The sequence below is a fragment of the Halichoeres trimaculatus genome, unplaced genomic scaffold (assembly GCF_033239565.1).
Source record: "Halichoeres trimaculatus isolate MK-OKI-2021-1 unplaced genomic scaffold, fHalTri1.1 fHalTri1_scaffold_2, whole genome shotgun sequence".
In the NCBI taxonomy this organism is placed as follows: domain Eukaryota; kingdom Metazoa; phylum Chordata; class Actinopteri; order Labriformes; family Labridae; genus Halichoeres; species Halichoeres trimaculatus.
In genome coordinates this window covers 40001916-40027222 of record NW_027437180.1, presented here as the reverse complement: position 1 = coordinate 40027222, position 25307 = coordinate 40001916, and the positions used below count along the sequence as shown (strand labels likewise).

The 25307-nt window shown below is 42.4% G+C and overlaps 2 protein-coding genes across 2 annotated transcripts; one reads left to right on the top strand and one right to left on the bottom strand.

Annotated features, from left to right (window-relative positions):
• The first annotated feature begins 262 nt into the window (after positions 1 to 262).
• On the top strand, positions 263 to 6519 carry lgsn (lengsin, lens protein with glutamine synthetase domain). The gene is made up of 4 exons (XM_074665019.1): positions 263 to 286; positions 380 to 1091; positions 5011 to 5177; positions 5263 to 6519. Exons 1-4 carry the CDS (start codon positions 263 to 265, stop codon positions 6454 to 6456), a joined length of 2097 nt encoding a protein of 698 aa, XP_074521120.1. The 3' UTR covers positions 6457 to 6519.
• Positions 6520 to 9242: 2723 nt separating this feature from the next.
• LOC141787192 (uncharacterized) lies at positions 9243 to 24711 on the bottom strand. Its single transcript, XM_074665481.1, has 4 exons — positions 24256 to 24711; positions 18345 to 18509; positions 11453 to 11577; positions 9243 to 11373 (listed from the first exon to the last, which is right to left on the bottom strand). The coding sequence occupies exons 1-4, from the start codon at positions 24706 to 24708 to the stop codon at positions 9243 to 9245; spliced, it is 2874 nt and encodes a 957-aa protein (XP_074521582.1). The 5' UTR covers positions 24709 to 24711.
• Positions 24712 to 25307: the final 596 nt, after the last annotated feature.

Here is a 25307-nt window from a genome sequence, read left to right as displayed (position 1 = left end):
GCTCTGCACTCTCACACAAAAGCAGCTCTGAATTGTCCCCGACGCACAGCCAATGAGCTCAAAGCTGCGGCAGCGGCTCGGAGTCTAGCAGCGCCTGGACCCTGCCAGTTCCCAGCCGGACTCCTGCAGCTGCTGGAGAATCTTCTAACCTGTCAGCATTGTATCAATTGTGTATAAAAATTAATGAGCAGGTGAAGCTTTGCCTTCACATGAGGGCTATCAAACTCCAAATTAAATTTCATGAAAGAGTGCAAAGTAAGAAATGAATGACTCTGAAGATTTCAAGGTAACAACTCCACTTTTTCTGCCTTGACTTGATGATGTCTGGTTGTCTTTCATAAAAGCTTAAACCTGTGATAGACCTGCTTGTGTTTTCCAGGAGGGAGGTGTCAGCAGGAGTAAAGACCAGATAGACGGGACAGGGATGAGCGTGAACAACGGCAAAGGAGTGAGGGTGACGGGGAAGTACGTGTCCCCGCTGGACTGGGGCACCAGAGCAGGAGGTCCCTGCATCATCCACTCCCCACCCAGCACCCCTCTTCCTCCAGACGCCCCCACCGTGATCTCCATCGGCCCCCTGCCGCACAGAGCTCCAGAGCGGATGGATGAGCCGTCTGTCTCAGAAGACTGGAGCGTGGAGACGCCCTCCAAAAGCAGGGTGGCGTATGGCGAGATGGGCCGCGTGCCTCGCCAAACCATGGAGGAGCTGAAGACCATCCTGAAGGAGAGTCCTCTGCTCAGCATCCGGAGCAGGGATGAAGGAAAACCAGGGAGTCCTTACACGTACCTGCATGGAAGCAGCCGCAGCAGTGGAGGAGGCGTTGGAGGAGGTGGTGGAGGAGGTGGAAAACCAGAGGCCCGTCAGGACGATGGACTCCCCAGCAGAGCGTTCAGCACCTTCAAACCAAACTTTGAAGTTTCCAGAAAAGGGGGGCCCAGGTCCGGTGAGAGCACGTCTATTCAGCAGCCTCCCAACGTGGATTCGTCCAGCTCATTCAGGTCTGAGGCCAACACAAATAGGCAGCCGGGGGTTAGAGGACACACACACACAGCCGGCGGCTCCTGGGCAGAGAGCGGAGCTTCTCATACAGGTAAGTGAAGCTGCGTTTACCTGAGACAGAGACTTATAAGGAAGAACAGTGAAAGATGCTGGTGTAGCTGACTCCATCACTTGAGCAACTTCTTCTTTTAAAACCTTTCTTAATCAGAAAACTTCCTGGGGTTTAATGAATTGGACTAAATCTTTGATGGATTTTTAAATATTTAAACTGAAATTTACCGTTATTAATTGAGATTATTTACCTGAAAGAAAAGGTCACTTTGAGCCGTGGGTTCAGCTCTAACAGAAGGATCTACGTCTCTTTTATCAGGAGGAATAATGGTTTGCTCTCATTTTCACAGGGTTTCTCTGCCCTCAGTGGCGCCACCTGCTGAAACTAGATTTTTAGAGCTAGTAGAAATTAATTTGAACAAAATATTAAAAAACTATGGGTTGTTTGTTAAAATTTTAACAACATAAAAGCATTAAACGTATATTTTTTAAATGTGTTCTGAGTTAATCTGCAGTGAGACTTTCTACAGGCTTGATGGTACCCTCTAGTGGACAAACACTGTACTGCTTTGAACGACCTTATCTAGAGTTTCTTGATTTCAGCTTCTCAGCAAAACAAATTTTTATCAAAAAGGGTAAAAACTTCAGCAAAAGTTTTGATAGTTAAAAATTTAATTAAAAATGCTACAATTTCTGATTTTTTTGCATTATTTTTTTTTCATAATTTTTTTTTTATATTTAATTTTTATGTTTTCATATTTTTTTTATTTTTTTAAATACATTTTTAATTTTATTTTTATTTTTTTTATTTAATGTCCTGTGCTGGGGACAGTGGGACTTCCTCATTCCGAAAAATTGTCTTTCTTCTTTCATATTTCTAAACTTTTAAAGAGGGAATCAGCAGTTTTTGGTGCTTAAATGAAACAAAACAAAAATCACTTTCTATCTAAAAGTTAGCTTGTAACTGTTGTAGCCTGTTTTCCCTCCCCTTTTTCCAGGTGTATAAATGTCAACAAATCTGAAAAAACATTGAAAACTTAAAACTAAATTTAGATTGTGCTGTAATTAAAAAAAAACAAAAACAAAACAAAACAAACTAAGTATGACATGAAAACTTCTCAAAATGTAGCTGAAACACTTAGCGCTAGCATAAATCGAATAACTTTCTTTTCTTACGTTGATAAAACACAGCTGTTGGTTGGGCGGCCATATTGGAGGGACAGACCTTTTGTTTCATTGGATAAAACTCTAACAAACAGATATCACTGGAAAAGTCAGGATGTCCTCTAGAGAGTGCAACAGGTTTTATCCTTGCAGGCTATTTTGTTTTTTAAATAAAGCTTTGAAAGTGATTTCCTCTGCAGAGGACAAAAATGCGTTGCTGGGTCTCAGGAGAATATGATAAATTTTACATGTCATGTGTTTGGTTTTTATCTAGTCTGTTTTTATAACCTTGTTCAAAGGTCTTTAACCTAAAAGTGTTTTCAGAGTAGGCCAAGGACGCAACTTAAAGCGGGGTATTGTGCTTTTTTTCAGTATTTGTTTTGTCCCCCAGGTGCCACTGTAGTAGCTTCACATGACTAACAGCTAAAAAAAAATCAGTATCAGTGACTTACTGGTGTTTTAGAAAACCCTTATTTCAGCTTCTGTCTGAAACACTTAGTTTTGAGACCCCTTCCCTCTGATTGGTCAGCCCTCTGGAGGCCTGAGGGGAAGATACCTCCGCATTTGGGAGCAGGTTTGGAGCAAACCTAAACATTTGGGGTTCCCTCCATCGTGCCATGAAGCAGTTGTGTTTGTTTACAATGTGAAAAGAACAATACCCCCTCTTTAACATCATCTGTGTCCTTTATTAGACTCTTAAAGACCGAACCAGGGACAAAAATAGCCTCAAAGCTGCAGGATCACCTTTGTAGTCAGGGTGAGACAACTTACAGCAACAGATCACCGCCTTAAACAGCAACACAAATTCCATATGTAGAGCTTGTTTAATTCTGGTTCTGACATGGCTTCCACTAGGGGGCGACAAAACCAAATCTTTAAAGAAAGAAAAAATTAAAGATTTGAATATTTTAGCTGGAAACCTGAAAGTAGACAATATTTTGAGATGTCTTGGTGACTCATTCCAAAAGTTAGGATTTTAACTCTTAAGGCCTCTGCACACCAATGGCAACGCAAAGAAATGGCACAAAAATGCAAAAAAATTTGGAGGTGTCATATTCAATCTCAGTAGCTATTGTCCTCCAATCATTTTGACCATTTTTTTTTCAAGAGTCTACTTCTTGACTCTATCCCCCAACATATTTTACAATCCCCCCAAAAATGCACAAAAACAGCAGCAGCCAATCATTGTTAAACATGACGTAAAACCTCGTTTTTAAACTCGTAAAACTTGTGAAAATGAAATTTTTTAGAAAAAAAGAGGACATGAATACAAGACAGCCAAATGATATCTTCAAATCACCACAACAATTGGACATGAGAAACATTTCTACCAGGTGTATTAATTTCTTAAAGTTTGACCACAAATTTCTTTTTCAGGGTTCCTACAGCTCAAGGCAAGTTAAATTTAAGACTTTTTAAGACTTTTTTAATGACGTTGGAAATCAAATTTAAAAACAAGTCGACAACGAAACAAACAAAACTAACAAACAAAAACACCACATGAATTACCTGGGTTAGAGGCAATTTTGACCCAATGTTTATTTTACATAAAACATCACTTTTTACCTTTTTTTTAACCCCATTTTTTACAACTTTATGCCTATTTTGCCCCTATTCATCTCTTTTGGCCACTGTCACAACCATTTTTGAAAATTTTCTATGGTTTTTGAAATTTAATTTGAAATTTAATTCTCAATTTTGCTGCCATAATCAATTTTCCTAAGCCACTTTTGGATTTTTTTGCCAATTTTTCCTCATTTTTTTCTCTCTCCAGGCACCCTAGGTAGAACCAAGACATGTGTCTGCTTTAAAAGTTCCTGGTGCAACCACATCACCGTTTTGTTAGTTCCGCTATTGTGACTATGCGATGTTGCCACGAGAGTAAATCAGGAAATTATTTAGAAAATAGACAAATGTTACTTAATATTTTTTTACTTCAAACTAACATAAATCTTACCAATGTGTTCAAATTTTTAAGACTTCTGAAATTTGGATTTAAGACTTTTTAATGCTAATTCAGGCCTTATTTTTAGAATTATGAATTCAATGCCTTTTAAGACTTTTCAAGGATCCGCAGGAACCCTGTTTTTCCTCATATTTGTTAGTGAGTTATTTACTGATTCATGCTCTCGTCCCAAAATCCTGGACAGAAATCTGTAATTTGTGGCAAGATTTCAGTCTGAAATGAGATCTCTGACTTGTAGAAAATTTCTCTTTTATTTTTTTATCAATTTTTATTTTATTTTATTTTGTTTTATTCTATTTTATTTTATTTTATTATCACATTTTTAACTTTATTTTTATTTATTCATTCATTTAAAAAAAAAAAAATATATATATATATATTTTTTTTTTTTTCAAAAGATACCACGCCTGTGATTCTGAAGTGTAATGTATTTACAGTAACCAGCCACCAGGGGGAGCAGTTTTTGTGGCAACCTCACTTGGAGCCAGCAAGATGACGTTTTTCTTTCACAGTCTATGGCTGGGACATGAACACAATCAAGGTGTCCGCCATGTTGAATGTTTTGGTAAATGACGTGTCAACAATGGGCATTTTAATTGGTCGGATGTGTACTCATTGCAAGCAAAACATTGGAAACATCGACGTTGGTCGGAAAAAAACAAAAGCTGCATTTTTGGTGTGAGGGCTTGCCTTGAAAGCCAGTTGGCGCAAAATATATGTGTCTGGTGTGCAAAAGGCGTCACCCTTTAGAGATCAGGAGCGGTGGTTAGCACAAGGAAAAGGAATCTTAAAACAAACCTTTCCTGTCATTTTCTGTCCTCTTTCTCAGAGCTCGGTAGTGACCTTGTTGAGATCATCGGGAATCAGAGATTCATTTCCGCCATGGAGCAGATCAAGCAGCAGATCGCCAGAGACAACATCAACTTTGTCCGGTTTGAGGCCACCGACCTCCACGGGGTGTCCAGGTCCAAGACAGTGCCTGTCCGCTTCTTCCATGTAATCCCCTCACATCCATCCACCTATCCGTCCGTCTTTGGTTGAAAGTTGCATTAAAGGTGTGTAATAAATGTTGCATCCACAGGAGAAAGCCGTTTACGGGATACCGATGCCCAGAAGCTACCTGGAGCTCACGCTGAGCCCAAAGAGCAACGAGGTCGACCACGCCAACACCGCCAACTTCAGCAGCGACGTCCTCCTGATTCCCGATCTCTCAACCTTCAGGGTCTTACCCTGGGCCGAGCAGACCGCACGGGTCATCTGCGACCCCTGCACCGTGCAGGGAAACCCCCTACGTACCTCCCCACGCCTCATCGCCAAGCAGCTCCTGGGGCAGCTCCAAAGCCTGGGGTTCTCCCTGCACTCGTCCTTCACCTACGAATGCTGCGTCCTCGGAGCGCCTGACCGGATCGGACCGAAGACGCTCCTGTTCCCGGCGACCACCCTGCTCAGCAACCACGACCTGCCGTTCTTCCAGCAGCTGGTGGACAGCATGTACTGCATGGGCGCCGACATTGACAGCATCTCCTCTGCGAGCGGGCCCGGTCAGATGGAGATCAACCTGAGGCCGGAGTTTGGGATTGCCGCCGCGGATAGCGCCTTCACCTTCCGCACAGGCATCAAAGAAATGGCCCGTAAATACAGCTACATCGCCAGCTTCTTCACCGATGACGGTCTGTACAACGCTGGCGTGCTCTCCCACAGCTTGTGGGATGCTAACGGGCGCCGCAGCCTCTTCCAGAGTGGGGAGAAGTCTGGCGATCTGTCTGAGATTGGCAGGAAGTGGCTTGCCGGGCTCCTCACCCACTCCGCCGCCCTCAGCTGCCTGATGTCCCCTGGCTTGGGGTGCAGGAGTCACATCGCCAAGACCATGAAAGACCCCAAACGAGTGCTGTGCGCCACCTGCGGCTGCAACGACAACAGCAGCTCCTTCAACATCAAGTGCCACGGCGGGAGGGAGATGCACATCGACAACAAGCTGGGCTCAGCCATGGCGAACCCGTACATCGTGCTGGCTGCAACCGTGGCGGCGGGCCTGGACGGCATTCGACGCAACCTGAACGTGGACAGCAGCTTGAACAAAGCCCCCAGTCAGCAGAGGGAGTTCGCCATTCCCGTGAAGCTGGACGAGGCGCTGGAGGCGCTGGGGGAGGATCACGTCATCCGCAGCACCCTGGGAGAGCCTTTCGTTCAGTATTTCATCGCCATGAAGAAGTTCGAGATCGAGACCCAGGAGCTGGACGACGAGAGGAACAAGTGCTTTGAGTATTTCATTTAGAAACTCTCGTTTTTTGTCTGTTCAGAGAAAAACGCGCCCCCTACTGTAGAAACAAAGCATGAAACGAATCGGCCTTTTTATTTTTTACATCAGTGTTAAAAAATCAATTTTATTTTTTTGCAAATTGTATATTTTTTCAGTAATTTCAAAATAAAGGTATTAGTTCACCCTCGATGTGTTTTGCTGTTTTGTTGTGTATTAATTCCTCTAACAAGCTGTATTTTTATTTTTTAATGAATAAAGCATAAAGGTTTGCAATAAAAACTACAAACATTTTCCTCATTTTTTATCAGAAGGACAAACTAAATCATTGTGGATGCATAAGGTGAGAAATTTTCTAACATGTAGTACACTTTGCAGCCTCTAGTGGGAGCTGTTGTGCCACTAACTTAAAGTCCTGCAGCAGTCTGAGGCAAACTCCAACATTTAACATCCAAACCAAACTTTTAGAGACCTAAACTTTTTCTAAACCTTTTAATTTCTAACATTATTTCTTATCACACACGTTCAATGATGCCTGGTCATTCAGATACATTTTGTTTAGTGAGCTTTCTGCCCCTAAAGACTCATTTCTAATAACTTTTGTAATTACAAAAAAAGGTATTTTAGATTTTAAAGTAGCTTTCTTAAAACAATACTGCTTTTTTAGAATGTTTTATTTTATCAAACATCTTTATTTTTAGTATTACAGCCAAAAATGTGACAATTGAAAGCTTTTCATTGAGGAGAAACAAGAAAATGTACAGCATCATGTCACATTAGGAAGTTATTATACAAAAAATAACTTTATCTTCATAACTGTTAGCCCCTGTGTGAGATACAAGTTGTTTAAAAAAAGGTAATAATGTACAGATCTTTACATCAAGTAATGTGACGGATACATGGCAGGAGTAGAGCAGTTGCTGGAGGGACTGCTACGGAAAACTTAGATCAGAGTCACGTCTTACAGAGGAGGTCACACAGCACACTAAAACTGACTCAAGCCACAAATAATCTTAATTTTCTGTTTAATTTTTATAAAGCTTCTTAACTGTGGCTTCTTTTTCTTTCTTTTTTTTTTTAATATATTGCAGTGGCTAGTTTTTATTTTATCAATTTTACACAATATAAAAAAGACTCCAAAAGGCCTGTTACAGCATTACACCTATGGACCTCAAAAGAAAATAAAAATATTTAATAATAAATAAAACATGTAAATAAATAAAAACAACAATTTTGAAACAAGTGCCATTTTGATAAATAACAGAAAAATTTGTGAAATAGCCATTAAATGGTGATATAATAATTATAATAATAATAATAATAATAATAATAATAATAATAATAATAAATAATAATAAATAATATATTATAAATGTGGCACTGTAGTTATCAAATATATATAATTATTCTTTAACATCGAATTATTACAATGAAATATTTAAAGATTATGTTAACAAGTTCATACTTTTTACAATAATGGCTTTTTATTTATTTTTCAAGTTTTTATAAAATAAAAAAAATATTCTTTTCAAAGTCAATTTTTATTTTATAATGTCCTTTTCCATTCTGATGATAAACGACTTGATGAAATCAAAACTTAGTGTTTAGAAAACTATTTTAATTTTATAAAAGCTTGGAAAATGAATAAAAACGTATTATTTTTAAAAGTGACATTTTTTTAAAATAAAATAATATGAAATATGTTATTATAAAAATTTGATAATTAAGAATAATAAAATATATTTCATAATAACTTTGCCTTATTTCACAATTTAATCGCCACATTATACATCTGTCTGTTGTTCATCAAAATATAGTTTATATTGAAATGTTGTTTTTATTTATCTAATCCTAAATCTTTTGGGGTTCCATAGGTGTCAGGCTTTAACAGGCCTTTTTGAGTCTTTTTAATATTTGTGTAAAATCAATAAATTCAATAGAATAAAAACTAGCCCGCTGTAATATGTAAAAAAAAAAAAAAAAGAAAGAAAAAAAGAAAAGAAAAAAGAAAAATATAGCTACATCTTGGAAGCTACCAACAACAACCCAAAATGTAATCACACTGATATGTAACAACTGGTTGACATGGTAACAAAAGTGCTGAGCCTGTAGTGTAATAATAAAAAAATGACCCAATCAGTATGTTGGGTCAGTTATTACATTTTGGGGTTTATGATTTTTTATTTATTTTAAATTACACTTCAGGTCCTGTATTCACAAAGCACCCCTGCTCTAGAGGTTTCGGTTACCATGAAAATCCTGATGGTCAATTATCTGAGGTTTCTCAATGAACTGGACTCTCCTGGTTTTATAAAACAGTGACAGGTTGGGCTTGGACTGCTCAGGGATCATGGATGTGGAATAGTTGTCTCAAATTTTGGTGTATTACTGAAACCTATTTTGACTTTATCCCAGGAACTTGAAGTTCCAAAAACTTTTCTTTGAGGAACTAAATGGTGTTTTTACTGTGACCTGAAGTCCTGTGAAGATTATGCAATCAGGCAAGGGTCAAATGGAGAAGAAGTAAAAAAAATTAGACAACATCAAGAAGACATATATCCGCTGACACGTTCAGCTGAAGGTCTCCAGTTTACAGGGAACACCACATTTACACTATCAGGGTCAAAGAGTCCTGAACTGCCAATCGATCACTTGCTGCCACTGAATCTCTACTCAGCTACAGATGAAGACGGAGGTAATGATGTTGAACAAGAGAGGATCAAGGCAGGTGGCGCCCTCTGCTGTTTGAAAAAGGTATCACTTTTCATTTTTCAAGTTTAACGTCCTTCTCTTTTCCACGGACTCTACTTGTTCTTGTTGATCAGATTTCCCACCCTCTGCATGAATTTGCCCAGTCTGTTTTCAGAGCCGCTTTGTGTCTGGTACCCGTGGTAACCAGAGTCCTGTCTGTCCTGTCTGTTCAGAGAGGAGCTCCTGGCTTTCTCTGATGAGTGCATGAGCCCCGATCTCGTAGATTTATCCCGAGGAATGCTTTCAGTGCTGAGCAAATACTCGAACCGGCTGTAGACCTTCTCTCTTTGGTAGACGGTGGCTCCCTCCTTGTCTGGAGTGCTCGTCTCGCTCCGGTCCTGATCTGCGGCGTGAGCTGCCTTTTTCTTGCTGGACCGCTGTGGTGTTAGCCTCGAGAATGACGGTTTGTGCTTCTCCAGCTCAGAGCTCAGAGACTTTGGGGTGCTTGGCGAATGGCCCTTCTTTGGAGATTTCTCCGCCTGTGACGGGTCGGCTTTGACCGGCTGGTTGGACCCCGAGGGGTTCTGGGATCTCATTGAAGCCTTCCTTTGGAGTGACTTCTCTTCTTTTCTGGAGGTTTTCTTCTCGTCAGGTGTAAGCAGTGAATGTACCTTCATTTTCATGGAGTTCTTCCTTTGAAGCGGTTGCTCCTCCGGTTGTGTTTGCGCTTTTTCCGAAGGACTACTCTTCCCGTCCATCGTGAGCTGAGATCCTGACGAAGTGCTTGAGTTTTTCCTGACAGATTGCGTCTCATTTGGTAGGGATTTCTTTCTTTCTTTTGGCGTACCCGGGCCTGTGCTTCTTGGCCCCTTACCCATAGACCCGTGGCTTCCTTTGGCGTGATCCGGACGCTGCGGTTCTGAAGGTACACTCGATTTCACCAAGTTCTCATTCGACACAGCTTTCTCCTCTTTGCGCGGCTCCTCGTTTCCTTCTTTGAACGCAGAGTCTGAGCTGTTGACCCGTGAAGTTGAGCCCTCTTTCTCCTCGGGGATCTGGGTCAAAGACTCCATAACTCTCGAGTGCTGGAGACCGAGCCCACCGGGGTGCAAATGAGAGAGCTTGAGCGATGGATCGTTGAGTTTCATGTCCATATCGGTAGCTGAGGTTGTCCGTGAAAGAGGCTCGTGCCAGTCGTACGCCTGCAGCGTCCTCCGATCTGGAAGCACTTTGACGTCATTGTGAGAAACAGCGCGGTGCTCATTGGTCAGATTTTGCTCTCCTTTGTCGCCGTCTTTCTTTGGCTCGGCGTCTTTCTGATTGCTGGGGTCAAAGCCCCAACCGTTTTGTGGATTTGGCTCTAAGTCTATCATACTCTGCCTCATGTCCAGACCTCTTAACGAAGTCATCAGTTTATGCCTGTCCAGAGCCGGGTACCCAGGTCTCAGGGACTCCTGGCTCTGTCTGAGATTGGAGTATTCCTGCAAGCTGAGCCTCTTCTGCCTCATTTCCTCCATCCTGGACTTGATGTCCCTTGACCGGTTGTGGACCATCTGTGACTGATACTCGTTCAAGCCTGTGTGGCTGCTGTACGGAGATGCCAACGGGGATATGGCGTCACATGACGCATCCAGAGGCATGTCGTAGTTATTGAGGTATGTGTCCATCTTCCACCTGTGGAGGGAGGTTTCAGAATTGAAGGGGATCAGATTCTGGTCAGGTCCGTAGAGATTGCGGTGCCTCAGATGCTGCTGAGACAAACGGTTCGATAGCAGCAAGTCGCCGCCCACCCTCATATTAGGTCCATTCCTCTCAGGAGCAAGAGGCACCCCGAAGTCTTTGGTCCCCATTCGGAGGCGGGTCAGCGAGTTTAATCCACCATAACTGTGTCCTCGAACCATGTTCCCCATGTCCGGACAGTGGGACTGATGCAGTCTTTCCTGCATGCTGAGGCCCCGGGTCAGCATGGCCCCGTTGTTAAACCTGTCATCCTGGGCACCTCGGAAGCCCTGCATCATCCGGGACCTCATGTGGATCTGGTTCAGAGAAAGCTGGCTGGAGTTGGGGCTCTGCGTGGCTGCGATGTCTCTGAGGTACTGGATTGGGATCTTGTTCCTGGGCTGCACCAGAGGAACCACGGAGCGGGCGTACAGCCTTCGAAACTCCTCGTCGTAAGTGCAGACCAGCTGACCCGTGATGACCATGACCATGCTGAGGTGGATCTTCTCATACGTCCACGTGTAGCTGGACAGAAGAAAGGAGGACACGGTCTTTAGAGGAGAGGGGATGATGAGACAGTATCACGGTCTTCAGATCTACTCACCTGAACGTCCCATACACCACAGTCCTGCAGTCCACCAACAAAAACTTTTGCTCCAATCCTCCGTGAAACTTCACCCCGGACTGACACTGATACTGCTGCCCCCTCACCGTCCGCACACGGATGTTCTGAGGAAGAAACAAAGATCCAAGAAGTTACAGAAAGTCACATGAGTCAATGCATTAGAGTATAAACATTGGAGAGTTCAAGCCAGACCTGTAGGGGGCAGTATAAAACAGGAAACACCTCAGAGTAACACCATGAGCCTGTGTAGAAAACCTGTCCCAAACTAAATATCACCCAACACACAGAAATTCTTCAGTAATGACTGTTCTCGTTTTGTAAATTCTCAATCACGAAGAAAACACGGCGTCAGAAACTGGAATGTCACGCCTCCAGTTAGACGTCCACTCAGGAATTTGCGGCGGTATTATTTGTGTCAGGCTCGACAGGTTTGGTATCTTGTTTTTTTTTTGCTGTGAACTGATGACAAAGACCGTGAATATGACTTTTGGAGATTACACAACCAGCTGTTTAGGAATGACTGTGGAGTGAGTCACAGCATAAATAACCTGTAAGACGGAGTAATTAGAGAACATGACCAACATTAACGAGTCAGAGTTCAACACAAGCTTACTACCAGGTCTACGTCCAGGGTGTTGTGAGAGGTCTCTGGAAACTTTATGTTCTGGTATTTGGCACAAACAAAAGTTGTGGATCTGCTGTGGGGGGTTGTGGATTGCCGGAGCAGAGACGGACCACATACAGATGTCGTCTATGTGGCCTGTATCCATGTTATTACTCAAACAGGACCATAGAGCGACCATTTGGCCAAGGCGTTCGCACCATATGTCCGGGGAACTTACTGGAAAAGCCAAATACAACAAATTTGAATTGTGCACACATACTCTGCATAAAAAACAATAAACATGTCTAATGTTGTCTTCTAAATTTTAATTTCCTGTGAAACTTGACCACCCCCCGCCGACAGGGTGGGACAAACGGGCTTGTTGCTTGTTGTCCCGGGGCACTCAGAGCCAGGCTACCGTGAGAGGGAAGAGAGAGACCATCACGGAGAAGCCTGGATGTCTGTCTGGATGTGGACTGAAGATTAAAAGGCATATTGCAGGTTAAAGACAACTATTGAGAAATTGATGGGAAAATAACTTAAAAACAATATCCTGAAAGAAATTCCTTAATTAATAAACCACAGGGTATCCTGGAGACGTTTTAGTACGGGTTTTTGTACTTCCGGCATTTGAAGGTGACGTCACAGTCGGGAGTATTTTTGTAGTCCTAAATAATTATTTTGTGTTATTTTGTTTTTATTTATTTATTTTGCTCAATGAAATCATAGCAATGAGTTTTATATTATTTTTATAAACTTGTCCTGGCAAACAATGGGTTAATATAACTAAATGGAAAATGGACCAATCACAATTTTCCTGTTGATGGTATCTGGGTAAATCAGCGACACCTTCTGGCAGGCAGGACCTTCAGTAACTGCAAAGAATGCCTGTGTAACTCAAGCCAATGTGAACACAATTTGACAATGACAGCTGTCTTAGCCAATCATATTTTGTTAAGGTGTGGGCGGGATCATTTCCTGTCATCTTCCGGGGATTCGCGAATACCCACCAAACACCCCCTCCCTGCTCCTCTGCTGGTTTCCTCTGCACTCAGAAGGGGACATATTTAACTTGAGCAAAAACACAAATAAACAGACTCCCACCGAAAAACTCTGATATCGGTCTGCATTCACGCTTTATTTAGAGAATTTTCAGCGCGTTACTTTCACACAAAAACACAGCTAAATAAGGCTCTAGTTCTCATCGTGTCGTAAAACTGCGCTACCTCCGCTGCAGAGCCACAGCTGGGTACGAGGCGCTCGCCGCTTCGTGTATCAGTTAGTTCTTTGATTTAAATGAAATGAGAGAACCAGATATATACTCAGTATCAGATGTTAAGGCTGTTTATTGTTTAATTGTAAGATGTGCATCAAACTTCCAGCTGCCGTCAGGTTAACTTTCCATTATGACAACGGCTTTAATCTGACATCAGATGTGACGGGACAGTTAATATAGATATAAATGTATATGCTGGTTCAGACGGTTACATTAAAGGGATAGTTCAGTTTTTTTGAAGTGGGGTTGTATGAGCTCTATGTGACCACTAAGGACATTAGATACAGTAGAAAGTTGTCTCCTCTCCCTCAGTAAGACACAAACTTTAATCGATGGTGACGAGGAAATAGACGCTAACAGGGACAGACGGTACCAAATTCAAAGGCTATTTTCTCTGCCTACAAGAACTCAAATCAAAAAGTAATACCACAGTTTAAGAGTACGATACATAAAATATTTTTTAAGTGCATTGAGTCTTTCGGAAATATTAACATTTATACCTAACTAACTGGTCGTGTCCTTCGCTCAGTGCTAGTGCGCTCCGTCCCCCTCCTCCTTTCAGCTGTAGGGAATGTAAACAAGCTATGCTTCGAGCGCTGGTTTTAGCCTCGTGTAAGTTTGATCAAGTATCGTAATTCTTTTGTTTGTACTCTAAGGATTGTGAGGCAGCGTAGGAAATTCAAAATGAGTGACTATGACAGCGACAATGAAGTTCCATTCCCTTTGGAAACAAAAGGATACCTGTATGAACCGGAGCACACAGAAGAAGAGCTGCTACAGATGGCGTTGCTGTAATAGTCACTCATTTTGCAGGCCTTGCGCCGAGGATAGACCAGGTTGGAGCTGGCGAGCTTTCAGCGCACTTTTTTGGCACGAAATTGTCACTGCGCCAACATGAATCTGCTGACAACTCCCCCTGGTGCGCAGTCACACCCATCTCTGCGCAGACGGTCTACCAAATTGTCAAATTGGCAGCGCACAGTGGTGCACCGCACGAAATTAGCGCAGCACAGGGGGCGCCAGGCTTGCGCCCCCTGCGCTGTGCCACGAAATTAGAGCCCATACTGTTAGTTGTCAATGGTTGCCAGCTTTTTGTAAAACCCAAGACTTGTCTGTCAAATAAATAAATAAATAAATAAAGGCTACGTAGACCTGTGGAGTAAGCTTTGTTGTTGAACTTACATAGAAGTATAAACCAGGCTTTATCTTGGCGGGGGCTGGAGCTAATCTGCAGCTTCAGGGTCCAAGTCAGTTTAACCAGCAAACCCCAAAAGTTTGTTATTGCTTGTTTTACTCTGAAGGTGCCTTTTAGACTCATGTTCCCTGTTTCCTGCGAGCTTTATTATAATGTGGATGCTTTTATTTTGAAGGGCTATGCATCAAAGCAGTAGACACAGCAGAAATGAACATAGATAACTTCAGCGTTTGAGGTTATTTTATGTTCACAAAGCACCTGGTTGATGAAGGGGACAGAGTTTGTATGTTTTGGTTTTATCCAGTTTGGTTTGGAGAAATTCTGTAGCGTCTTTTTGTCATTCGTTTTGGGGTTAGCATGAATGCTACAACAGCCAGGTCAGTCGTGTTAAAGGCTGTAAGAAATTGTTAAATCAGCTTAGTTTAAATTAATTTCTTTTAGCTCTTTCTGTGTTTACTCTGTTTATGAATACACAGAGGAGGGGAGTTCAGTCAAACTTTTGAATCATCGGTTTGAGAGTAAAGTCATCAATCAGCGAGGAAGCTACACACGCAGACAGTTTAACTTTATTGTTTCCATAACTTGTAGCCTGAATGCACAAAAATACTCTCACACCCTCAGAGATCTCAGCAGGATCAGACTTGTGCGTCACGTTATCTGGGGCTTGTTTTTTTGATGTGGCTACTGGCGAAGCAATCCGCAGACTGTTTGCTCTGGAGACGAGTTGTTTGAACTGCTGAAACGTCGAGCCGATGCCGCTCAACAGGAAAAACAAGACGCACCAACCCCATCGCTCCTGCGGCTGCAGCAGCTGCTGCCTCGCACCGCCGTAATGACGGGTAGACACGCAGCAGGGGAATGCTGGGAAATGACAGCGAGTTCACAGTGAGGGTGTGGAGCGAATGTCAGAAGTAATCCACTAAATGCTTCTGCCAATAGAAGAAAGGTCGGGCCACAGGCAAGGCTTCCTCAGGTAGATCCACCACGAACCATTTCATGTCAAATTTAACACGTTAAAGTCTGTGTTTTCTGGTTTAATCTATGACGTTTTAATTAATTAAAGCCCTCTTTAATGTGGTTTTTATTTCTGCTTTAAAACTGAACCTAATTATCATTTAATCAACACAAGCTAATCTAATGATTGTTCCGTGTGTTCAGGCTGGTGATTGTTTGTTTACACACAAAAAACACAAAGTGTGCATCCTTCATACGAACACAAACAGGCTCAGTTTAACCCTTTCTACAATTCCTCTCCGTCATCCCGCTCTTTGTTGCTGCATTTCTGCGTTTGTCTCGTAATCACCGAGGATTATCTGCTCACAAAAGACTCAACCTGAAGTCCTTAACACAGACAAAACCTCCTCAGATATTTTTAAGAGGGAGAGTTTGTGTGTGTGGGAGGTTTTGAGTGAGTTTTTAAAATAGATTTTGGTGTTTTGATGGTTTTAAAGAGGGGTATGTTGCTTTAAAGAGGGGGTTACTCTGGTTTTCCATCTTTGAAATATTAGCATAAAGTTTTTTTTTTTGTTTGTTTTTTTTTTAAATGGTATTTTGATGCTTTTAAAGAGGGGTGTGTTGCTTTAAAGAGGGGTATGTTGATTTAAAGAGGGGGTACTCTGGTTCCCCAAATTTTAAACATGAACATAAAGTAACAATGCTGGATGCTTTTTGGATGTTTTTTTCAACTTAGGATGTTCAGGGGGGATAAAACTCTGAAAATAGTGCAAGATCTTCACGAGAGATCGCGTACCTCCAGGAAATACTAGCTTCTGCATTTGGACAGCAGACGAACCAGAGCTCCTAGTATCCTCAGAAAATCCTGGCATTTATTCATTATGATTAATTATATATGATGCCAGAGATTTTGAGTGTTTTTAAACAAGATTTTGGTGTTTTGATGGTTTTAAAGAGGGGTATGTTGCCTTAAAGAGGGGGTGTTCTTGATCCCCATGAGCATTAAGTAACAAATTGTGGATGTTCACGCTAATTGTTTGCACATTTTCAAACTCCAGATGTTCAGGGCAGATTAAAAACACTTAAAATAGTGCAAGGTTGTCACAATATTGCGCACCTTCAAAAATGACCAACTTCTGTGCAGAGACATGCAGACCAAACAAGCTCCTAGTATCCTCAGAAAAAAAAATCCTTGCATTTATATGATTGATTATATATGATGCTGGAAATTTAGAGTGCATTTTTGAAATAGATTTTGGTATTTTTATGGTTTTAAAGAGGGGTATGTTGCTTTAAAGAGGGGGTATTCTGGTTTCCCATATTTTAAACTTGAGCATAAAGTAACAAATTTGGATGTTCAGACTAAATGTTTACAGATTTTAAAACTTCTGATGTTCACGTAGATGAAAAACGCTGAAAATAGTGCAAGGTCGTCACAATATTGCGCACCTCCAAAAATGACGAAACAAGCTCCTTGTGTCCTCAGTACAAAAACAACCCTGGCATTTATGATTCATCACTCAAAGATCACCTCAATAAATGTGGGATGGTGTGAGATTGAAACAAACTAGGCAAAAAAATAGAGACATTGGCAAAAAATAAAAAGGTCTTAAACAGTGTAAACAACTTACACCGCCCCCTGCAGTTTAAGAACAGATGCTGCGCAAAGCGTCAAAAAGAATAAAAGCCACACATGTCCGTGCGTCACGTTTGTGCGGGAAGATTATTTATTATCAGCCTTAAAGGGACAGTTCAGGTTTTATGACATGAACCTGTATGGCATCGTCATCTGTAGTTACGTGCATCAGTGCTGTCTTACCCCTGTCAGCGTCCTGTGACCCAAGATCTGGTTCGGTTTTGGTCCAGACGAAAGTAGTCCGGCAACATGGCTGTGGTCACGAAAATAAAGCGTTTTTCCTCTCAAAACAATTTGTGTTCAAAAGAGTGATACATTTGCATCACAAAACTGCAAACCAGAAAAAAATCAGACTCTGTTATGGATTGGCACTACTTTCTGCTGCGTATCACTGCGCCGTGGTGCATCCAGCTGTGGCTCCAGGAGCGACATGACTGTGCCTCGTCTCTCTCGACCCGTTCTAACTCCATCTGACGAATTTCAGCATCAGTATATTCGGGTTCATAAAGATATCCCCTTGGCTCTGTGCTAAATGTAATGTCATCTTCATCAGTGTCGTAGTCAGACATGTTATCGTTAACTTTTTAAAGTTGTAATGACGGTGACAACGCGCGCTGGGCAGCTGGATGCACCGAGCGGCGCAGTGATACGCACCAGAAAGTAGTGCCAATCGATAACGGAGTCTGACTTTTTTCCGGATTGCAGTTTTGTGATGCAAATTTATCACTCTTTTGAACACAAATTGTTTTGAGAGGAAAAACGCTTTATTTTCGTGACCCCAGCCATGTTGCCGGACTACTTTCGTCTGGACCAAAACCGCACCAGATCTCAGGTCACAGGACGCTGACAGGGGTAAGACAGCGCTGATGTACATAACTATAGTAGTCAAAAAACCCGAACTATCCCTTTAACTGGTTCATGACACGTTGAAGGGAAGGGCCTCAAACACCAAGGTCTGCCCACAGCTCTGCCCTTGACAGACCAATCAGAGGGAAGGGGGTTTGTGGAGCAGGGAGCCTTAAAGAGACAGAAGCCACATCAGATTGTTCAGACAGAGGCTGGAATAAGAGTTTAATGAACACCAGTGTGAGAAAAAGAGGATTTAATCCTGCAAAGATACTACGGGGGCACCAGAGGGACAGATTAAAGACAAAAAAAAGCCCCTCCCCATGTTCAGGGTCTGTATCCCTGAGGTGTCTGTCTCACCGTGAAGTCCTGGATGTTGACGCCCACTCGGTGCGACATGGTGACGAAGCTCCTGAACTGCGACTCATCCAGGAGGATGTACACCGCCACTCCCTTCAGCGCGGCGTTGATGATCTCTTTGAATATATCCACGTCGGTGAAGACATCCATCGCTATGGCAACAACCTGCAGGCATATTCAACAGTTAGAAAGAATTTCCAAAGACAATATTTGTCCAGGCTCCGAGGGACGCCTGAGGAAATCTCAGTCGAGGTTTTTTTAACAGAGTGTGTGAGGGGAGGGGTTTTCATTTGTCACGCTCACAGAGAGGACACGCTGACCATGAGACACAGAGTTTACAGCGTAAAACTGCTGGGATGAGCTAAGTGAACCCAGAAAGCAGCATTTTGCCTTTACCTGACAGATCACTGGAGTTGGTAATCTACCCCTGCCTGAATCACTTAGTTTCTTTGTGTTGTTGTTCTATACACAAACATTACGTTGGGTCCAAAATAACCACCAGAGAAAAAAGGAAAAAGACACAACAGCTGCTTTTAAAGACAGCGGTAGACCATCAACTCCTGTGCTTGGCTACAGTACTGTATCAGTTAATTTATAAAAACAAACCTGGACTCTTTAAGGTATTAAAGAATTTAATTCATTTTATTCTAATTTAAGTTAATTTGTCCACAAACCACTGATCAAAGCAGAGGTAGACTAACAACTCCTGTGTTCTGCAGTCAGATTCCATCTGATGTTTTAACGTCGCTGAATGAATAAACAAAACTGATAACTTCTGATTTCTACTGATAATTTATTTCTCTGAATCCCTCGTTCTTTCCACAAACTTAGCAACTCGTTCAAAAAGAGGCAGACCAACAACTCCTATAAGTCCTAAGATCAGTTTTATCTTTTTGTACTTTGAGTTGTTTTAGAAAAATCTGACAAAAAAAGAAATAAAACTGGATTACTTATGCTGCCTGGCACAAAAACCCTAACCGCCCAGAGCTGGTAGAGCAACAACTACTGCACCCTGCCAAGGTCAGCGTCACTTTTTTATTTTTTTCATTTTTATTTATTTGCATCGGTAAAACAAAACAGCGAAATCTTAGAACCCGCTGCCTTTCTACAAACATAACTGATCAAAACAAAGGTAAACTAACAACTACTGTGTTCTGCAATGTCAGTTTTCACCTTTAAGAGGTTTATTTCCAACAGCGTCACTGAAGAAAAAACAAAATCATTTTTTTCCTTTGACAAAACTACGACTGAGGATCAGGGCCATGTTAATAAAATGAAATAAATAAAGTTGATTTACAAGAGTAAGGTCATAAATTCCACTTGTTTGGTCCGGACCAAAAGCGGACTATATTTTTTTGGTTTGGTGCGGTTCGTATTCAGATTGTACTTTTATCAAGTGGACTATATTCTGTAAACACATCCAGGTGTGTGAGGATCAGTGCTCTCATTGGACAGCACTGACAAAGGGCGGCACACAGAGTACAGACCTGGAAATGGAGGTAAACATGTGTGTTTGTGCTCTTATTAGAGCTGCTAAATCATTTTCAGTTTCAAGAGCAGCTCCTTCAAAGCAGCTTAACAACACCGTTTACAATTTAGGAACAGGAAGACCAATGATCGCAGCAAGGAGGCGCTATGCTCTGCGTGTCCTGACCCACAACATGCTAGCTACAGCGTGGCTAAACAGAAGATGGAGGATCAGGGATGAACCAAAGACAGTTAGGTTACGGTGGCTCTATAGGCCCAAAAGGAGCATGTATCCTGTAGTTAGTTCAGATGGACCTTGGTTTGTGTTCAGACCTGCACCGGAGAACCACGAACCGCACCAGAGTTCGTTTGGAAGCGGACTGAGACCACCTCAAAAAGTGGGTCTGGGTCCGGTTGTTTGGTCCGCACCAGGGTTCGTTTGTGTCTATTCACACCTGCATGAAAAGTCCGCACCAGCGTGGGAAACAAACTATGGTCCATTTAAAGTGGACCAAACAGTCCAGGTCTGAATACGCCTTAAATCAGGTAAATTTATGACTTTTGTTCTTCTACATTGATGAGATTAATCTCGTAGTCTAGCTTTTTTTTTTTTTAATGTAGCCCTAATCTTCTGTCGTACAAAGCTGAGCTGTAAATCCTAGTTTGTGTCTCTGAAACCTCTTTTCTCCACATGAACACTCCATACAACTTATTAAAAAGTGGTAGACCAACAACTCCTGCATATCCTACGAGCAGTTTTCCCTCCGTAATAACTTTGTGCTACTTTAAAATTGTAAATAAATGAATAAACCTGGATTCATAATACTTCCTTGTACAAACTCACTGACGAAAGCAAAGGTAGATGAACAACTCCAGAGTCCCTTTTTGCAACAGCGCTTGGTTTGAAGCCACAACAGTGCATTTATGAATGGGAAGAAACAATTTCTTGCAGTATTTTTCAGCTTTAAAAGAAGGTTTGATGTTAAAACATCTGTATTTAAGCAGAGGTAGACCAACAATTCCCTTTTTCTGCATCGTCAGATCCTTTTTACAGCAGCACAGCGTTATATTTTAATACTCTTAATAGGAGAATGAATCAATCTGTGTTAAAGATCTTTACAAACTCAAACTTAGAGATCTCCCCTCTTGTTTGAGACAAGTAGACCAACAACTCCTGTGATCTTTAAGGTCAGATAACCCCTCTAATCTACTATAAACCAGAGTCATGGATGAATGAGTGAACGTCTCTGGATTCCTGCGCTCCCTTCATGCACAGAGCACGAGCATTAACCTGAAGATGTGTAAAAAGCAGAGAAACGAACACGCTGCAGCACATTGTCTGTTTAATGTCAAGGGGAGTGGTTTTCTGAGGAACTCCGCGCCGCTCTGATCACGCCTGGAGGCGTCCAGGATTTATCGCTCTTATCACAGATCAGACGGTGTTTATACGCTTCGGATGGGACTAAACAAAGCACAATAACGACTGCGAGCTGGTTGTGAATCATTTTAAACATGTTAAGGAGAAATAAAGAAGTCCACACACACACACACACAGACTCACACACACACACACACACTTCTGTAGCTGCTGCTGTGATTGGTGAATTATTAGCTGGTGGAGACGGTGAGTCCTGCAGCTGAACACGAAGGAGATTCAGGCTGAGGCACGTTGGCTGGTTAATGTCACGGTTTGAAGTGAAACATGACATCTGCGCTCAGCTTTTCCACGGGGAGCTGATCTTCAAACCAACGCTGAGCCCAGAGAGTGTGAGTAATGTGCAGACTTTAGCTAAATCAAACCTTTCTTCCTGTAAATTAAGTCTTTAGTAATAGTTTGCCTCAGGTGAGGCACCGTGCCCCCTTTTGGTAGGCGGTGTGCAAGCCAGACGCTGATAGTCGCGTCAGCTACATAATAGCGTGACATCATAGCATCAGTGTACAGCACTAAAAGAATCCAACAAAGAAGAAAAATGCAACACAGTAAACTAAAGCCGCGTTTCCACCAAGCAGACTGGTTCAGTTCGTCTCGGTACGGCACGTAGTTCGTGGCGTTTCCACTGACTCATCCCAGGACAGATCATCAAATAACCGAGACGAGCCGTCACACTTTTTGGGACTCTTTCGTATGGGTGCCAGACTGAACCGATCCACTCTCTGAAGGTGGAGCTTCAACACTGCAGACGGTTGATTGGTTAAAAGAATCGTCACTTCCTGTCTGACAGCAGCTGTATTTCTCCTGTCAGCACACAGACTTCTCTAAAAACAAAACTTGATTGTTCTTTGTATCAAAGAGCTACATGCCAATCACAGAGAGGACAAAATGCTGCATGTCTTTATCTGTGCTCTTTGTTTACTGTGTCGCGTTTTTCTTCTTCGTTGGATTTATTAGCGGGGTAAACTATGTCGCCCTGCTGCGACGTCACACTGTTGTTTAACAGCTGTAGCTTTCGGCATCCAGCTTACACGCCGCCTACCACGAGAGGGCACAGTTTGCTGTGGAAACACAAACAGGATCAGACTTAACTGAACCAAACTGTGACAAACCGTACTGAGCCGAACTGGACTGCTTGGTGGAAACGTGGCTTTAGAGCAAGGATGAAGACATGCAGCAATTCATCTTCTTTGTAATCCGCATGTAGCTTGTTGATACAAAGAACAGTCAAGCTTTGTTTCAGAGAAGACTGTCACACAGGAAGTGACCATTCTCTCCACCAATCAACGGACTGCAGTGTTGGGATCAGATCGGTTTAGTCTGGCACCCCAACAGAAGGGTCCCAAAAAGTGGGACTGTACGGGTCGGTAATTTGGGGACTTGTCCAAGGACTAGTCAGTAGACACGCCATAAAATGTGTGCTGCCCCACTCCTTTAAGCTCCCCTCGGTGGTCATTTGGTGTAACTGCAAGTCAATTTCTCTGACTCCACAAAGACCGCCACACAGCCACACTAAGTGGACCCCTGCTGGGACATCCTGTTAACCCCCAACCGCAAAGGTAATAACATGATGATTCACAGAAACATCTGAGTTTTTACATTATTCTGTTGTTTTTTAAAGACTTGGCTTCAAATAAGCAGTAAATGATGATTAACTATGTGTTTGCTGAAGTGGACACCATGCAACACCAAGTTGAAATGTTTTTACAAAGCTTGAATATATATTTTAATATATTTGTGCTGTCAAACATTTGTTTTTTTTTCATTTTATTTTTTTATTTTTTCCCTTTTTTTTAAAAGAAAAAATAAAAAAAAAATTAAAAAATAAAATTAATCTGATTAATCACATTTAATCGGATTAATCTGATTAATCACATTTTAATCTCATACCTGCTTAAGGTCACCAAATAAAGAATCTGAACTCTGGGACATTACAAATTGTAGTGCATGACTGATCAAATGAACACATGAAGTAGAGAAGATTTGTTAATTCACGTTTTTTTCAACTGGCCATATTTAAAATGTCTGCGTTTGCTGCCATCGACGTCTATGGAGGCGGGGTCTAACAGAGCTTGTCAATCAAAATCCTGCTCGTGAACTACTGTGGGTGAGAGCTATGTTCTCTTTGGATGAGAGCTCAGCATGGATATGAGGAGAAGATGTGAGATGACAGAGGCACAGAGAGACGCTGTGAGTCAGAAAAGTTCAGGCAGCTCACGCTCCAACTGAGGATGTGTCGCTGTAGTTCAGAGAGAAAGAGCGGCGCCATCGTGAGAAAAGATGACCGAGATCGACTTGAACGCCATAAAAAAAAAAACGCTTTTTGTCTGGGTTTTTTTTGGATCAAAATAAGAGAGTCCACTCTTCTTAGGTAGTTTTGGTGTTAACGTAGTCAGAGAAAACAAGATTATTTGGGTCTTGAAATTGTTCAAGAGCAGATTTTCCAATAAGTTAGGAGGACTGACTCTTATAAAGTGCTTCAGAAGATTTGTTTCTGCTTGTTTTATGTGAACGATGTGACTCATCAGAAACTACGTCAGCAAATTACTGCAAACTTCATTTTCTCAGCGTGAAGATCTTAAAGCTCCTGTGTGTGACTTTCTGTTTCTGTCTTTTTTGGCACCCCCTGTGGACAAAAAAGTCTATTTCCTCTTTTCAATGATATTTAATTTTCATGAACCCTGTTTCTAAACCAGCGGACTGATCCGTCATTAACTAAGTCCAGAGGCAGGTCTGAACCTGGTGTGAGGATCCAGAGCTGTTTCTGTGTGACCGGCGGCTCAGAGAGGATGAGTCGGAGTTTCCTGTCGCTGATGCTGACTGAGTGAAACAGTATGTGCTGTGTGATCAGAGAAATATGTGGACTGATGTGTGTTTTCCTCTGTGCAAACCAACGCCTTCCATTGTGTGATTGAACTGCTTTTGTCCCTGAGTGTGAGCCGTGTGTGCAGCGAACAGGAGCATGAGTCTGTGCTCACAGAGAAGGAGACACAGCGATGTTCGACTCCTCACCTGCCTCGCCTCCTGGATCTGCTTTCGGATCACCTCCTTGATGCTCGGCGTGTTTTCTCGGGGCGGGTGGAACAGCAGGCTGATGCTGGTGTCGGCGCCCTCCAGCGACACCTCCGGCCAGCCCAGATCCAGATCAGGCACCTCCTCGTCGGACTCTGTTGGGAAGTACGTGGACGTCCTGGCCCCATTCTCCTCCGAGAGCCTCCTCTCCTCTGAGTCGTCCTCCTCGTCCAACATGGGGGACAGCTCTCCATTTTCCAGGATGAAGAGGATCTCCTCGTCGGACAGGAAGTGGTTGATCTGCTCGGCTCTGAGGAACTCGTCGTAGGCCTCTTTGCCGCCGCAGAGCAGCGCGTAAATAGCCAGGCGGTACGACTCCTTGTAGTGAGGCTGCACGTACAGCGGAGTGCCCTCGTCTTTTAGGGAGGACAGGCAGGACAGATTGGACTCCATGGGTGTCAGATCTCTGCTTCACCTTCAGAGGACGAAACGTAAAAGTGTGTTTAATAAAAACACGTTCATTTGAATAAACAGGTTAAAGGAGCAGTGCTTACATAATCAAAGTGACAAAAACCCGTCAGTCATGTTTGAAACAGTGAGCCTGCAGTTACACAGCAACAATCAATCAATCAATGCCCCCCCCCCAGCCTGTTGACACTGTGGTAGACTGATATTTATTAGAGTAGAAAGTGGAGCAAAAGAGCAGAATAGAATGGACTGAGTGGTCAAGTATCCATGGCAACGGTGACAGCAAGTAAAACCATAAACAACCTGATCGCACCATCAAAGCAGAATGTCATGGAACAGAACAGATCAAAGCGGAATGGAAAGTTTCCAATACATAGAAGCAGAACAGAATGTTTCTGATCAATCAAAGCAAAATGGAATGCTTCCAACAGATCAAAGAAAAGAGAATGTTTTTGATTGGTCATAGCAGGAGAGAATGTTTCTAAATGATCAAAGCAAAATGGAACGTGTCCGATACATCAAAGCAGAATAGAATGTTTCCAACAGATCAAAGAAAAGAGAATGTTTCTGTTCAACCAAAGCAA

Bases quoted from the DNA above. Each gene is read 5' to 3' on its own strand.
- lgsn (XM_074665019.1), top strand. From the start codon at position 263: ATGAATGACTCTGAAGATTTCAAG. The intron at 1,092-5,010 runs GTAAGTGAAGCT...CCTCTTTCTCAG, and splicing joins GAGCGGAGCTTCTCATACAG to AGCTCGGTAGTGACCTTGTT. The intron at 5,178-5,262 runs GTAATCCCCTCA...TTGCATCCACAG, and splicing joins TGCCTGTCCGCTTCTTCCAT to GAGAAAGCCGTTTACGGGAT.
- LOC141787192 (XM_074665481.1), bottom strand. From the start codon at position 24,708: ATGGAGTCCAATCTGTCCTGCCTGTCCTCCCTAAAAGACGAGGGCACT. The intron at 18,510-24,255 runs GTGAGGAGTCGA...ATATGCCTGCAG, and splicing joins AGATCCAGGAGGCGAGGCAG to GTTGTTGCCATAGCGATGGA. The intron at 11,374-11,452 runs GTGAGTAGATCT...TCTTCTGTCCAG, and splicing joins GTGGTGTATGGGACGTTCAG to CTACACGTGGACGTATGAGA.